The following is a 17122-nucleotide window of genomic DNA, read 5'->3' on the forward strand; positions in this document are numbered from 1 at the left end:
GAGTCCGAGAGAGTTAGAGCTAAGGGAACACTGATACTTTGTAAGTACTACATTGATGTAGAACAGATACAGCGACACTTGAATGTTTGTTCTGGCATAGTGCACAACTACAGCGTGCAGTGTATATTTGGTATCATGTTCAACTCACTGCTTGCTGCACTGGAGCCATTTCTCTCCATCCTTCCCACAGTTTCCCTTCTCTGTTCCCTCTGTATTGAGCTTCTCATAGCAGAACTTCTCGGAGCCTCCCGCCTCTGCAGGAAGACGCAACATAGGAGAGGAGAAAGGGAGGATGACCACACCTCACAACAAGCCAACATAAGTGGAGCGCAGACAGCCGTTTCAGATTCTGTCTCAATATTTTTGCATATCTTGCGGTGAGCAAAGCAACTTAAGCAAAAGGGATTTTGAACTCACTTGAACCCCAGAGGTATTTGCACTGGTTCCCCCTGGTCTTGCACTCTCCACCATAGCAGCGTCCCTAAAGAGACAAAAGGGCACACTCATTCATTCCCTATCTGTTCAAGCAAGCTTATGGTGACGACCATTCTCTGAATCGTACAATCTGAATAGATATGAGCATGTCGTTGTGTCTCAGTGATCATGCTGCTCACCTGGTCGACTTGACAGTGGTAGCCATCTTGTTTGTGAAGGTTAGGAGGGCACTACAATGAACGATATACAGATATTTCCTTTAAACAGAGCTGAAGGTTTCATCCTTTCTCAGAGATGTATAATGGTTAGAGCCCAACTCACCTGGCCAGAGTCTCCTGAGCATGTCTCTGAGATGTCACAGTCATTCACCGCATAGCGACAACTATAACCTCGCGGGTAGAACTGACATAGAGGGAGAAAAAACAAAAGAGTGGAATTTCCTGTACCACTTTGGTATCTCATGCAACACTAAGAAAAAAAACTAAAGGAAAACGCTGCCCACTGCTGTTCATGCTCTCAGATGATTTTATTGATAAAACATTTTGACCCATAGGTCTTCATTAGGCATCCATATCCCAGGTGGGGGTGGAATGTCCTATATGTATCATCGGATGGGGCCACAGTGTCTCCTGACCCCTCCTGTCTCAGCCTCCAGTATTTATGCTGCAGTAGTTTATGTGTCGGGGGGCTAGGGACAGTTTGTTATATCTGGAGTACTTCTCCTGTCTTATCCGGTGTCCTGTGTAAATTTAAGTATGCTCTCTCTAATTCTCTCTTTCTCTCTCTCGGAGGACCTGAGCCCTAGGACCATGCCTCAGGACTACCTGGCATGATGACTCCTTGCTGTCCCCAGTCCACCTGGCCGTGCTGCTGCTCCAGTTTCAACTGTTCTGCCTGCGGCTATGGAATCATGACCTGTTCACCAGACGTGCTACCTGTCCCAGACCTGCTGTTTTCAACCCTCTAGAGACAGCAGGAGTGGTAGAGATACTCTTAATTATCGGCTATGAAAAGCCAACTGACATTTAGATATTTAGATAATATTTTCCTGATCTATACAGGGACTCAGGAAGAACTCTAGGAACTCCATGCTTATCTAAACTCTATGAATGAGCACCTCCTTTTAACCATTAATCAAAATCAGTTTTCTTGATGTGATGGTTATTAAGGACAAAATGTCCCTCTCTACCGAACTTTACAGGAAACCTACGGAAAGGAACACTGTCCTTAGAGGTGACCGTTTCCATCCACCTCCACTCATTAAATGTCTCATGTGTAGCTCTGATGCTTCTTACCAGTAACAGACCACGGACCTCACACACAGGTTTAAGGAAAGGGGGTACAAAGATAATTGGGTCAAACATGCCGATGATCATTTTGAAAGTCTAACATAATTAGAAAGCCTTCAACCAAAAGTAAAAGGAAAAGCAGAACATGTCCCCTCATGCTTCACGCCTTGGGGAAGGCATTCAATGACATTATCAGGAAGCACTGGTACATTGTTGACATTGATCCACAACTGAAACCCATCTTTAAACATCCCCCATGTATGGTCTTCAAAAGACCCCCAAACCTGAAAGACTTTGTGGCCAAATCTGACTACCCACTGGGCACATATGTCAATTCAACATCTGTTCCACATTGGTTCAACGTAGTGGAAACAACGTTGATTCAACCATCGTGTGCCCACAGGGTACCCACCGGAATTAAAAATGTGGCCAATGTGCCAAATTCAGTTTCACATACAAACGTGGCTATTTCACCCACCCCCGCACAGGTCAAGGCCTGATTATCTGCATGTTTAAAATCAGATTTTATGACTTTGTGGCTGTGCCAGCAAGTGACCACTCTGCAGGGCTGCCTCCATGGCAAGATTCCTGACAACAAAAACCAAACAGCTTTTTACCCTAATTGAATAGTGTATATACACTTATACACTGAGTGCACAAAACATTATGAACACCTGCTCTTTTCATGACATAGACTGACCAGGTGCATCCAGCTGAAATCTATGATTGCTTATTGATTCGATCCACTTCAAATCCACCTCAATCAGTGTAGATGAACGGGAGGAGACAGGTTAAACAAGAATTTCTAAGCCTTGAGACAATTGAGACATGGATTGTGTATGTGTGCCATTCAGAGGGTGAATGGGCAAGAGAAAAGATTGAAGTGCCTTTGAACGGGGTATGGTAGTTTGTGTCAAGAACTGCAACGGTCCACCACCCAATGAACATCAGGCCAACTTGACACATCTGTCGGAAGCATTGGAGTCAACATGGGCCAGCATTCCTGTGGAACGCTTTCCACACCTTGTAGTTCCATGCCATGATGAATTGAGGCTGTTCTGAGGGGAAAAGGGGGGGTATACAACAAAAGTATTCATACCCCTTGACTTATTCCACATTTTGTTGTGTTACAGCCTGAATTCAAAATGTTTTTCAATATTTTTTTGCTCATCTACCCACAATACCCCCTAATGACAAAGTGAAAACATGTTTATAGAAAATGTTGGAAATATTATGCAAATTAAATACAGAAATATCTCATTTACATAAGTATTCACACCCCTGAGTCAATACGTGTTAGAATCATCTTTGGCAGCGATTACAGCTGTGAGTCTTTCTGGGTAAGTCTCTAAGAGCCTTGCACACGTGGATTGGACAGTATTTGCCCATTATTAATTTCATAATTCTTCAAGCTCTGTCAAATTGGTTGTTGATCACTGCTAGACAACCATTTTCAGATCTTGCCATAGATTTTGAAGCAGATTTATGTCAAAACTGTAACTTCGCCACTCAGGAACATTCACTGTCTTCATGGTAAGCAACTCCAGTGTAGATTTGGCAATGCATTTTAGGTTAGTGTCTGGTGAAAAGCAGACTGAACTAGGTTTTCACCTGTGTTTAGCACCATTGCTTTTCTTTTTTATCCTGAAAAACTCTTCAGTCCTTTATGACTACAAGCATACCCATAACATGATGTAGCAACCACTATGCTTGAACATATGGAGAGTGGTACTCAGCCCAAACATAGCACCTTCCATGTTCTACATTTAGCAGACACTCTTATCCAGAGCAATTTACAGTAATGAGCACGTACATTTTCAGACTGATCCCCCATGGGAATCAAACCCACAACCCTGGCGTTGAAAGCGCCATGCTCTACCAACTGAGCTACACTTTTTATACAGGACAAAAGGTGAATAACTTTGCCACATTTTTTGCTGGATTAGTTTAGTGCCTTGTTGCAAAACAGAATTCATGTTTTGGAATATTTTTTATTCTGTACAAGTTTCCTTCTTTTCACTCTGTCAATGAGGTTAGTATTGTGGAGTAACTACCATGTTGGAATAACTACCATCCTCAGTTTTCTCCTATCACAGCCATTAAACTCTGTCACTGTTTTAATGTCAACATTGGCATCATGGTGAAATCTCTGAGAGGTTTCCTTCCTCTTCAGCAACTGAGTTAGGAAGGACGCCTGCCACTTAGGAAGGACGCCTGCCACATAGGAAGGACGCCTGTATCTTTGTAGTGACTTATACACCATCCAAAGTGAAGGAGATTATCAATTTTCAGATTTTTGTATTTGTACCAATTTGTACCAATCTACATCTACCAATAGGTGCCCTTCTTTGCGAGGCATTGGAAAACATCCCTTGGTCTTTGTGGTTGAATCTGTGTTTGAAATTCACTGCTTGACTGAGGGACCTTACAGATAATTGTATGTGTGGGGTACAGAAATGAGGTAGTGATTCAAAAATCATGTTAAACTCTATTATTGCACACAGAGTCCATGCAACTTTTATGTGATTTGTTTAGAAAATGTTTACTTCTGAATGTATTTAGGCTTTCCCTAAAAAGGGGTTGAATACTTATTGACTCAAGACATTTCAGCTTTTCATAATTTGTAAAAACGATTAAAAAACATTTGACATAATGGGGTATGGTGTGGAGACCAGTGACAAAACATCTACACTTAATCCATTTTAAATTCAGACTGTAACACAACAAAACATGGAAAAAGTCAAGGGGTGTGAATACTTTCTGAAGGCACTGTACCTATTCATATTCTTATATACATTACAGTTCAATTAGATGGGGTGGCAGGTAACCTAACATAGTGGTTAGAGTGCTGGACTAGTAACAGGAAGATTGCAAGATCAAATCCCTGAGCTGACAAGGTAAAAATCTGTTGTTCTGCCCCTGAACAAGGCAATTAACCCACTGTTTCTAGGTGGTCATTGAAAATAAGAAGTTCTTAACTGACTTGCCTAGTTAAATAAAGATCTTTAGAAAGAGGAGCTGTGATACAATATGTTTTTTAAAGCTAAACTTGCTTTTTGTTTGAGTAATCTCTGGTGGCAGAACATTCCATGATGACATGGCTCTATACATAACTGAGCGACACATTAAATCTGTTTTTGGTTTGGGTACAGTGAAGAAACCCATAGTGACATGTCTGGTATTTGTGTCTGTTTGAAGTGTATGCAAATAGATTATACAAGTGGTTAGGCATTTTCAACACACAAATGTTTCTTAAAAAGACTAAAAGAGAAGCCACAACCATGAAAGACTATCAAGCCTGTTGTTGTGACCATTGAACAAGTTGAAGAAGCTGAACTCCTACGAGTAACATCTGTATGTGCAGGCAAGTTGCTTTATTTTGAGCCAGCTGCAGCTTGCTATGTCTTTCTTTGCTGCACCTGACCATATTACCAGACAGTAATCAAGATGGGGCAAGATCAGAGCCTGAACAACTAGTACAGTTGATTTTTGTCTTAAAAACGCAGATCATCTTTTTTTTATAACAGACATACATTATCTCTCCCCATCTTCACAACAACTTTGTCAATATGACTTGACCATGATGACTGACCATCCAATGTTACTCGAAGGTGTTCAGCTTCTTCAACAAGTTCAATGGTCACACCCTTTATGCACAACTCCAGTTGAGGTTTAGGTCTAAGAGAATCCGTTGAACCAAATACAATGCTTTTGGTTATAGATGTATTTAATACCAGTTTATTGTTAAATACCCGACACTGACTGTAACTCCTTGCTAAGAGTCTCAGTGAGCTCACTGGCTGTAGGTGCTTATGTGTAGAGTGTGCAATCATCAGCATACATAGTAATTTTAACTTCTTGTAGGACAAGTTGCAAATCATTCGTAAAAATAGAGAAGAGTAACGGCCCAATGCAACTGCCCTGAGGGATACCGCACTGTACATATCTGATGTTAGAGAAGCTTCAATTGAAGAACACTCTATGGGTCCTATTAGATAAGTAACTCTCCAACCATGTGATGGCCGGTGATGAAATCTAACAATACAGCTCTAACTATGATCTTATTATCAGTTTATTTTAGCCAATCATCAGTCATCTGAGTCAGTGCAGTACAAGTTGAGTGCCCTTCACTATACGGGGTAGCAGGGAAGCCTAGTGGTTAGAGCGTTGGACTAGTAACCGAAAGGTTGCAAGTTCAAACCCCCGAGCTGACAAGGTACAAATCTGTCGTTCTACCCCTGAACAGGCAGTTAACCCACTGTTCCTAGGCTGTCATTGAAAATAAGAATTTGTTCTTAACCGACTTGCCTAGATAAATAAATGTTGGTTTTTTTCGCATGCTGAAAATCAGTAGTTAACTTGTTCTTTGAAAAATAGCATTGTATTTGTTACAAACACAATTTTCTCCATCAGTTTACTAAGAAGAGGCACCAAACGTATTAGTCAGCTGTTAGAGCCAGCAAAGAGTGCTCTACTATTTTTAGGTAGTGGAATTACTGTAGCTTCCTTCCACACCTGTGGACACACGCACTCCTTTAGGCTTTGGTTAAAGACATGGCAAATAGGCCTGGCAATACAATCTGCTACCATTCTCAATAGTTTCCCATCTACCTGGTAGCTTATCATTATTGATGGATAACAATATTTTTTCCCCTCTTCCACACAAACTTGACCAAACACAAAACAGCAATCCTTCTTTTACTTATTATTCATTATTTTCAATACAAAAAATATGATGGTTTACTGTTCAATGTTATCATTCCACTTCTCAGTTTGTCCATTTTGCCAGTGAAATAGTAATTTTTATGATTGGCTATATCAAAAAGGTTTTGTTATAAATGACCCATCAACCTCAATGAACGATGGAGATAAATTATATTTTGGGCAAAAAAAAATCAATTAAAGGTGCTCCAAAGTCTTTTTCCATAGTTTTTCATGTACTTCAGTCACACAATTTCTCAATTGACAGTATGTGAACCAATCAGCTGAGCAGTGTGACTTGTCTGCCACCTTTCTTGCATAAATTATTTGAACCATACAATTTCTCAATTCATCATCGATCCAGGGGGCTCAAACAGTTCTCACAGTCAGTTTCTTAACAGGTGTTTGTCATCAATTGGCAAGAATAAGTGTACAAATACTCCAAGTGCTGTTCTGGATCCTCATCCTTATACACTTCAGGACAAGATAAAAAAAATTACATCTTCAACAAATAGTCTCGAGAAAACATATTGTATGATATCTTATACATAACTTTAGGCCCTGCCTTTGGTACTTTGGCTTTCCCTGTCATTGGCACAATGTTATGGTCACTACAGCCAATGGGAACTGATATTGCTTTGGAGCAAAGCTCTGCAGAATTAGTGAAGATAGGATCAATACAAGTAGATGTCACAGATCCAACACTATTGGTATACACTGCAGTTGGTTGAGTGATAACCTGGGTAATAATATCACAGGCATTTGTCACAGTAAGAAGGTTCCTCTTGAGAGGAGAACTAGATGATAACCAGACAATGTTCAGGTTACCAAGAAAATAAATATATTTGTTAGCATTAGAGACCTTATCTAACATCACACACATACAGTGGGGCAAAAAAGTATTTAGTCAGCCACCAATTGTGCAAGTTCTCCCACTTAAAAAGATGAGAGAGGCCTGTAATTTTCATCATAGGTACACTTCAACTATGACAGACAGAATGAGGAAGAAAAAAATCCAGAAAATCACATTGTAGGATTTTTAATGAATTTATTTGCAAATTATGGTGGAAAATAATTATTTGGTCACCTACAAACAAGCAAGATTTCTGGCTCTCACAGACCTGTAACTTCTTCTTTAAGAGGCTCCTCTGTCCTCCCCTCGTTACCTGTATTAATGGCACCTGTTTGAACTTGTAATCAGTATAAAAGACACCTGTCCACAACCTCAAACAGTCACACTCCAAACTCCACTATGGCCAAGACCAAAGAGCTGTCAAAGGACACCAGAAACCAAATTGCAGACCTGCACCAGGCTGGGAAGACTGAATCTGCAATAGGTAAGCAGCTTGGTTTGAAGAAATCAACTGTGGGAGCAATTATTAGGAAATGGAAGATATACAAGACCACTGATAATCTCCCTCGATCTGGGGCTCCACGCAAGATCTCACCCCATGGGGTCAAAATGATCACAAGAACGGTGAGCAAAAATCCCAGAACCACACGGGGGGACCTAGTGAATGACCTGCAGAGAGCTGGGACCAAAGTAACAAAGCCTACCATCAGTAACACACTACGCCGCCAGGGACTCAAATCCTGCAGTGCCAGACGTGTCCCCCTGCTTAAGCCAGTACATGTCCAGGCCCGTCTGAAGTTTGCTAGAGAGCATTTGGATGATCCAGAATAAGATTGGGAGAATGTCATATGGTCAGATGAAACCAAAATATAACTTTTTGGTAAAAACTCAACTCGTCATGTTTGGAGGACAAAGAATGCTGAGTTGCATCCAAAGAACACCATACCTATTGTGAAACATGGGGGTGGAAACATCATGCTTTGGGACTGTTTTCTGCAAAGGGACCAGGACGACTGATCCATGTAAAGGAAAGAATGAATGGGGCTATGTATCGTGAGATTTTGAGTGAAAACCTCCTTCCATCAGCAAGGGCATTGAAGATGAAACATGGCTGGGTCTTTCAGCATGACAATGATCCCAAACACACCGCCCGGGCAACGAAGGAGTGGCTTCGTAAAAATAATAATTTCAAGGTCCTGGAGTGTCCTAGCCAAGTCTCCAGATCTCAACCCCATAGAAAATCTTTGGAGGGAGTTGAAAGTCCGTGTTGCCCAGCAACAGCCCCAAAACATCACTGCTCTAGAGGAGATCTGCATGGAGGAATGGGCCAACAGTGTGTGAAAACCTTGTGAAGACTTACAGAAAACGTTTGACCTCTGTCATTGCCAACAAAGGGTATATAACAAAGTATTGAGATAAACTTTTGTTATTGACCAAATACTTATTTTCCACCATAATTTGCAAATAAATTCATTAAAAAATCCTACAATGTGATTTTCTGGATTTTTTTTCCTAATTTTGTCTGTCATAGTTGAAGTGTACCTATGATGAAAATTACAGGCCTCTCTCATCTTTTTAAGTGGGAGAACTTGCACAATTGTTGGCTGACTAAATACTTTTTTGCCCCACTGTATTATACAGATACTGATAGTTTGCCTATAGCAGCATACTAAAAAAAGAGTATGGTTATGTGTCACAGCAGCATCGGACTGAGCTTTCTGTCATTGCAGGCAGTCTCAACGCTGTGCTTTACAGGGAAGACATCCTCCTCCCTCATGTGGTACCCTTCCTGCAGGCTCATCCTGACATGACCCTCCAGCATGATAATGCCACCAGCCATACAGATTGTTCTGTGCGTGATTTCCTGCAAGACAGGAATGTCAGTGTTCTGCCATGGCCAGCGAAGAGCCCGGATATCAATTCCATTGAGCACGTCTGGTCCCTGTTGGGTCGAAGGGTGAGGGCTAGGGCCATTCCCCCCAGAAATGTCCAAGAACTTGCAGGTGCCTTGGTGGAAAAGTGGGGTAACATCTCACAGCAAGAACTGGCAAATCTGGTGCAGTCCATGAGGAGGAGATGCACTGCAGTACTTAATGCAGCTGGTGGCCACACCAACTACTACTGTTATTTTGGATTTTGACCCCCCCCACCCACCCCCTTTGTTCAGGGACACATTCCATTTCTGTTAGTCACATGTCTATGGAAATTGTTCAGTTTATGTCTCAGTTGTTGAATATTGTTATGTTCATACAAATATTTAGGCATGTTAAGTTTGCTGAAAATAAACGCAGTTGACAGTGAGAGGACGTTTCTTTTTTTATATATATATTGACTGTTGATATTGTGAACCTATATTATATATTTGTACCTCTTGTTTCAGGAAGTGATGTCACTGAGCACTGCCGATATATATATAGGTCCTTCCACCCCACCTGGGATGTTGATGCCTAATGAAGACCTGAAACGTTGTATCAATAAAATCTCCTGGGAGCATGAACAGCAGTGTGCCGCATTTTATTTTTATCTTTCACGAGTTTACCTATAACTCCAGCACCTGCAAGAAATGACCTGGATGTGCCTATGTTCTTCAGCTGTTGTACACTAAGAAAAAAGCCATTCTGGTTCTTAGTGAGCAGACTTACACAGTGATTAAAAAACCCTTACCAGACAAGTGTTGTTGCAGCAAGGTCCATCAGCACAATGTGCACCATTAGCTAGGGAACACTTCTTGCAGCACTCCTTGTAGCACTCCTACAACACAGACGACACCACCAGTCTGACACTGTATTCGAATAATATAAATGTGATGTAAATAGAATAATATTGCATCGTAACTCACAGATCTAGCGCCGCAGTCACACTCCTCTCCCACCTCAATGTATCCATTCCCACACTCTGTGGATTCAAACAGCTGCCAAAGCAAAAACAATCAGAGGGTTATTATGGTATTTTTATTACTGGTTATATACCATATATGTCTTTGATATTCTGCTGTATGACAACCACAACATGAACTATTCTCATCTGACTCACCTTGTTTGGCCTGTTAAAAAGACAGGATCCACCGCCTTTCAGCAGGAATTCCTTGTAGTCTGAGATGCTGCATTTGGAGAACATCCGGGGATGCTGGACCCTGTGGGTTAAGGGATACATCCACCTTTAACATCCAGCTTTTAAACCCCTTAGAGTCTATTGATGCAGCGGTTCGTCAATCTAAGTAACATAACACCAAAATCCCAATCAAAATCCGTCAGGTTAAGCTACAGATATATCTTTTTTTGCATGGGCTGCGTCTCCATTCATCACATCCGCCAATGGCATCCTTCTGCATCTGTGGTGGGTAAGTGTCAGCGCTACAGCGCTGTTTGTCAGACCAGGTGAGATCCTGAAAGTCGACGTTCTCACGAAAACATCTGTAGCATCCGAACGGTTTGGTCAACAAAGTATTATGACCGTTCTATAGAAAGGGGATGTAGGGCAACACGGTGGTGTTTTCCGTTTTGCTCTACGGCTCCCACAAGTGTCACGGGACTCGTCTGAAGGTAACCCATACAAATGAATGGGAAATACGGAGGTAGTTTTGTGCCAGCAAAAATAAGTGGTTAAATATATTCAAAACACATTTTTTTGGTACAATTCCTGAGCTTTTTTTTAATATCTCATAGATATAGGACCGACACTTCAAAACATTATTCCTTATGATTTCTTTTTTGACTGTCTTTTTTTTGTCATTTATGAATGTGTTATTCAATGCATTTCTATGGGCTATAGTAGGCCAAATGTAATATTTTATACAATTATTTCTGTATATTTTTCAGACCTAATCCCAACTGAGATGCTGTGGCAGGACTTGAAACGATCAGTTCATGAGTTAAAGCAGTTCTGCATGCAACAGTGGGCCATAATTCCTCCACAGCAATGTGAGAGACTGATCAACAACTACAGGAAGCATTTGGTTGTAGTCATTGCAGTTAAAGGTGGCCCAACCAGTTACATGTTCATTGGGTGTTGCATAACTTTGTTTATGAAATCAATTAAGTAAGTATGTACAGTAATTGTTATGTTATTTGTTCACTCAGGTTCCCTTGATCTAATATTAGGTTTTGGTTGAAGATCTGATTACATTCAGTATCAACGATATGTTCCCAGAACTGTAAATTACCCATGGTATGACTTCAAAACAATTCCATAAGTCAGCTTAGAGCAAGAGGCTGTATGAGCAGTCAGTCACGTCAGGTGACGCACTCTGAGCCAGTGTGCCTAAAGAGCCACTGTCAACAACACAAGCATGACGCCAGGGCACCTTTCACATGCTAATGCTGGTCATGACCCAGGAGAGACTCAGCTGAGCTGCAGCTATGCACACCCTGTCATTACGGCGAAGGGAGAGCCATACCCTGCTATCATAGAGAGGGGCTGGGGGACTGGGGGGTTAGCAGCTCGTTATTGCACATTTCCGTCACACAAATGCACGGAAAGAATCTATTCTCTCACCTAATCGAACCTTTAATTATAACATCTGCTTCATGGTGTTATACTCTGTCTCTCTGTGTGTGTGTGTGTGTGTGTGTGTGTGTGTGTGTGTGTGTGTGTGTGTGTGTGTGTGTGTGTGTGTGTGTGTGTGTGTGTGTGTGTGTGTGTGTGTGTGTGTGTGTGTGTGTGTGTGTGTGTGTGTGTGTGTTTGAGAGAGAAAGACATAGAGACAGACATAGAAACAGAGAGAGAAAGTGAGAATAACAGCTGAGCAGTAGAACGTTACCCAGTATCCTCCATGATGCAGCCCACCCAGGAGTCGGCACAGCCACATTCCTCTGTGAAAGAACAACACACAACATGGCTATCTTACAAAGAAATTGATACAAACATACACTATTGTCCAAAAGTTTGGGGTCACTTAGAAATGTCCTTGTTTTTGAAAGAAAAGCACATTTTTTGCTCATTAAAATAACATCAAATTGATCAGAAATACAGTGTAGACAATGTTAATGTTGTAAATGACTATTGTAGCTGGAAAAGACAGATTTTTTATGGAATATCTACATATGCGTACAGATGCCCATTATCAGCAACCATCACTCCTGTGTTCCAATGGCACGTTGTGTTAGTTAATCCAAGTTTATCATTTTAAAAGGCTAATTGATCAGTCTCAACGTCAACAGTGAAGAGGCGACTCTGGGATGCTGTCCTTCTAGGCAGAGTTCCGCTGTCCAGTGTCTGTGTTTTTTTGCCCATCTTAATCATTTCTTTTTATTGGCCAGTCTGAGATATGTATTTTTCTTTGCAACTCTGCCTGGAAGCCCAGCATCCCGGAGTCGCCCCTTCACTGTTGATGTTGAGACTGGTGTTTTGCGGGAACCATTTAATGAAGCTGCCAGTTGAGGACTTGTGAGGCGTCTGTTTCCCAAACTAGACACTCTAATGTACTTGTCCTCTTGCTCAGTTGTGCACCGGGGCCTCCCATTCCTCTTTCTATTCTGCTTAGAGCCATTTTGCGCTGTTCTGTGAAGGGAGTAGTACACAGCGTTGTACAAGATCTTCAGTTTCTTGGCTATTTCTCGCATTTCTCTTTATTTCTCTTCATTTCTCAGAACAAGATAGACTGATGAGTTTCAGAAGAAAGTACTTTGTTTCTGGCCATTTTGAGCCTGTAATCAAACCCACAAATGCTGATGCTCCAGATACTCAACTAGTCTAAAGAAGGCCAGTTGTATTGCTTCTTTAATCAGGACAACAGTTTGCAGCTGTGCTAACATAATTGCAAAAGGGTTTTCTAATGATCAATTAGCCTTTGAGAATGATAAACTTGGATTAGTTAACACAATTTGCCATTGGAACACAGGAGTGATGGTTGCTGATAATGATCCCCTGTACGCCTATGTAGATATTCCATTTCTTTTTTTTATCAGCCGTTTCCAGCTACAATAGTCATTTACAACATTAACAATGTCTACACTGTATTTCTGATCAATTTGATGTTATTTTAATGGACAACAAATGTGCTTTTCTTTCAAAAACAAGGACATTTCTAAGTGACCCCAAACTTTTGAACGGTAGTATATGTGCCTAAAATGTTTTAAACTGGTCCTTAAATAGTGTCTGTCTGTAAGCCAGAAATGAATGTGCAGTGATGAATGGGAGCCAGTCTCTGTACTTCTCTTGGCGGCTGGATCCCACTGGATGCCGAGGTTCTGTGCCAAGCTCTGGGAGAGTGACGAAGCCATGGTCCACGTGGTGCCATACTGCAGGTACAACAAACCAGCAGTTACTCGTCTGCTCTGCTGTAATCAAACAATACGATCATGTACATTAGTCAGCACATCTTACCTCGTTTACACCTACTCCACGGCTCACAGAGCACATGCCCCCGAAGTACGCTGCGCTGCTCCGGCGGTAGTGGAAGGTCACATTGCTGTGCATCAAAGAGACACAGAGTAACTATCAAACAGACAGGTAGACGGACAAGTGAGAGGTATTCAGCTGCCCTTGGAAGACAAATGGAAATAGATGGACATGTTTTGCTTTATTGCTAAAGCCAAAGTATTAGGGCCTAGTCCTCTGACATGCTCTAATATTCTGGGAAGCCATAAGGACTCAGTGTGTAAGATATACTAATGGCAGTCTCAGTATATGGCGAGTAGCAGCATGGGTTGGCCTCGAGGGACAGAGAGGAGAGGGCACTTACGTGAAGAGGTGCACAGAGTCAGCGTGCTGCTTGATGCTCTGCGCCCGGTACTTAGAGAAATCTTTCAGCATGTCCAGTGGCTTCACACTGATGGGAATGTGGTCCTTGTCCGTCCATATCTCCACGGCAACCAGAACAACCCGTGTGTGCAGGTGCTCCTTAAAGATCTGTCATCGGCGCATGATGGGTAGTGGGAGGACACAGAGAAAGAGAAAAAGAGAGAGAGAAATGACAACACAGGGACAGGAGAAGAACACTGGGTGTGAATGATCATCTGTACTGTCTGAGGACAGACATGGGACAGGGGACAAAGCACACTGGGAGCAGGGAGAGACAAGGGACTGTTATTGCACATCACGGCTACACAGAGCAACAACAAACACCGTAGATATACAGTACAAAATCTGAATAGTATGGGGCCGACTCAGGGTACAGGAGATGTACAGTGTGATACATGAGGAAGTGATCATTACTGGGTTCTACCTCTGGGGGCTCTCTAATATACATGTTGAACAGCTTTTCTCAATAGACATACACATAACGTGATATACACCACTGGGGGCTGCTGAGGGGAGGACGGCTCATAATAATGGCTGGAACGGAGCAAATGGAATGGCATCAAACCATGTCTTTGATGTATTTTAAACCATTCCACTGATTCCTCTCCAGTCATTACCACAAGCCCGTCCTCCCCAATTAAGGTGCCACCAACCTCCTGTGCTGGACCCATACACATAAACATTTAGGTATTCCTATACTTTGCAAAACACAATAATTGATTCAACTATGATTGCACTGAAAATATACCTCAAGGTACACAAACATATCAACAGCCAGTAAAGTATCAGAGTTTAGCCTTATTCTGGATGTTCTGGTGGGCACCCTGATACATATACCAGAAAAAGGAAATAGAGGACTGAATATTTGTAGAGTTTAAAAGAGGTACAAAGTAAAGAATCAGTTCTCAGAGCCAACTGAAGAGGTTACTCACAGCATCCACAAAGTTCACCACCGACTTGGCAAAGTTCCTGGTGTGCTGCTTGGCCTTGTGTCGCTTATACTGCACCCCACACAAAAACAATGGCACATAGCTTTGGTTAAAAAGGATTGTTAAGTGCAATTTGAATAAATACTTAAATATACTAAGTTTCTCCGACACCATTTTAAAAATGCATAAAATATGCATGTTGTTTTTTACGACGGTCCAACAATAGAATAAGACTGGTGTTTTCAAATCTGGACGATAGTTTATGTTAGATAGGATATGAATCATGCGTCCACCACATTCAATCGTGTTGCACCCTCTTGTGGGCATAGTTGGTTGAATACTACTTTGAGTCATTCTTTACAGTAAAAGAATGACACATTGCAGAAATATTTCACACCAGCTCACTCATATTTCCTGTCTATGTGTTGACTGTTTTTTTTTTTTGAGGGCACATACCATATTGTGGTCACTGACAATCATAATCTCCAAATACTTCATTTCCTCAAAGACATTCCGAGGCATCTGAAGAAAAAAAAACACAGATCAGTTCACTATCATAACACACAAACATGAAAGATGGATAGAGGAAGACAACAAAAGATGACGTGTTGTGTGGTGCTGAGTTGAGTTGCAAATTATGTTGTGAGAGATAATTAAAAGAGGTCACTTTAAATGATGGACCTATACTGGGAGGTTACGTTGTAACACAAGGTTACATGACACAGTAACTTAACACACTACATAATACAGCAGGGGTGAATGAACTTACAGTAGGTGGAGTGTGTTACAAAATCCTTTTAAGGGACTGATGAGGTCACAGACTTACAGCCCGCTTTTTCCTGCGCTTCAGCCAGGACATGTCTTCCAGCTCCGAAAGCAGCTGCTCCTCCTCCACTAGAGAGACATAGAGCACATTAAAGGCCCAGTGCAGTCAGAAATGTGATTTGCCTGTATTTTATTTATGTTTCCACGCTATGAGGTTGGAATAATACTGTGAAATTGTGAAAATGACGATAATGTTATTGAAGTGAAATTTCAGCCTGTTTTGTTGGGATGGAGTTTTGGCCACCAGGCAGTAAATTAGTTAATAGACCAATAAGAAAGAGAGTTCCAAACCTCTCTGCCAATAACAGCTATTGTTTCTGGTTTCCCCCTCCCACTCAGACCACTCCCAGACAATCCTAGGAAAATTATTTCTAGAAAAATGTCTCTTTGCTCTCTTTTTGACAAGTTTAATTGAAAACAGTCACACTGTATAAAAAATTCATGACAGTTGTGATGGAAACAGGAAGCTTCGATACAACTGAATAAATAAGGAAAGATAATTAGTGTGTTCGATATGGTGGGATCTTTTTGTGTCGGTACAATTGCGAGAAATGGCGGTTGGAACGCCTTTTTGCGCAAGTATTGATATAATAAACATCGTATAGAAGTAAACTTGGATCACACGATGATATAGTATGTGGTCCTCAGGAAACCATGCAGTTTATTAGGCTACAGATGATAGAAGTTATGATGAACTTCACAGGGTGGTGAAAAGTGCAAGGTGATGAGCTTGATGCTCCTTTCCAATAAATATCAACGGTCTTATTCGGGTGAAATGATGATTGATGCTTGACTGCCCGTTTGACAAATACAAATATTTTCGCTCTTATCCATAATAATCTCATCATGAAGCCTAGCCTACCCTCACAGCCTACCCGCACTGTATCTGCGAGCTGTTGGCTAGAGCGCAGGTACCAAGACCAGAGTAGGCACATTTTCTATTTAACACAACAGTTTTTGTGACAATTATCGGTTAGAGTTGAAAATGCGATGGAATCACATTGAACTTTAGATGTTCAACTTCAAATAAAAAGTACATTTTGGGTGCACTACGTCATTATGCCGTGATTTCTATCCCCAACGAGTCAGTCTGCATGAGAATCTGTCGCCAATTGGATGGAAACCTAGCTAGCAAGGTACTTTCATTGTTACCCAGAAATGATTTGATATTGAGATGAAAACATCTGCATTGGACCTTTACCCGGGAAGACAAACACACCAAGGTATAGGGCAAGACACAGATGCCATAGGAGGGAAACCTGCTGTGTCCTGTGACACAGTCCAGATCTGGGTCAAATACATTGAAGTATGCATAGGTCAAATACATAGGTTAAATACATTGAAGTATG

At 41.5% G+C, this 17122-nt stretch overlaps 1 protein-coding gene across 9 annotated transcripts in view; it reads right to left on the minus strand.

The window, feature by feature from the left end:
• LOC109866979 (disintegrin and metalloproteinase domain-containing protein 23) overlaps window positions 1–17122 on the minus strand; it is a 38123-nt gene that overhangs the window by 7686 nt on the left and 13315 nt on the right. For all 9 annotated transcript variants that reach the window (XR_004203929.1, XM_031795475.1, XM_031795454.1 and 6 more), the window contains 14 exons: window positions 15775–15842; window positions 15405–15470; window positions 14952–15020; window positions 13961–14127; window positions 13603–13687; window positions 13430–13517; window positions 12038–12089; window positions 10312–10411; window positions 10118–10189; window positions 9943–10029; window positions 757–837; window positions 615–665; window positions 418–481; window positions 149–254 (listed from right to left, as the gene is read on the minus strand). Coding sequence is in view for 8 of the 9 variants with exons in the window: in XM_031795475.1 (XP_031651335.1) it covers window positions 149–254; window positions 418–481; window positions 615–665; window positions 757–837; window positions 9943–10029; window positions 10118–10189; window positions 10312–10411; window positions 12038–12089; window positions 13430–13517; window positions 13603–13687; window positions 13961–14127; window positions 14952–15020; window positions 15405–15470; window positions 15775–15842 (1156 nt within the window). In the remaining variant the exon portion in view is untranslated. The remainder of the gene's footprint in view (window positions 1–148; window positions 255–417; window positions 482–614; window positions 666–756; window positions 838–9942; window positions 10030–10117; window positions 10190–10311; window positions 10412–12037; window positions 12090–13429; window positions 13518–13602; window positions 13688–13960; window positions 14128–14951; window positions 15021–15404; window positions 15471–15774; window positions 15843–17122) is intronic.

This window comes from Oncorhynchus kisutch, linkage group LG2 (genome assembly GCF_002021735.2).
Source record: "Oncorhynchus kisutch isolate 150728-3 linkage group LG2, Okis_V2, whole genome shotgun sequence".
Classification (NCBI taxonomy): Eukaryota; Metazoa; Chordata; class Actinopteri; order Salmoniformes; family Salmonidae; genus Oncorhynchus; species Oncorhynchus kisutch.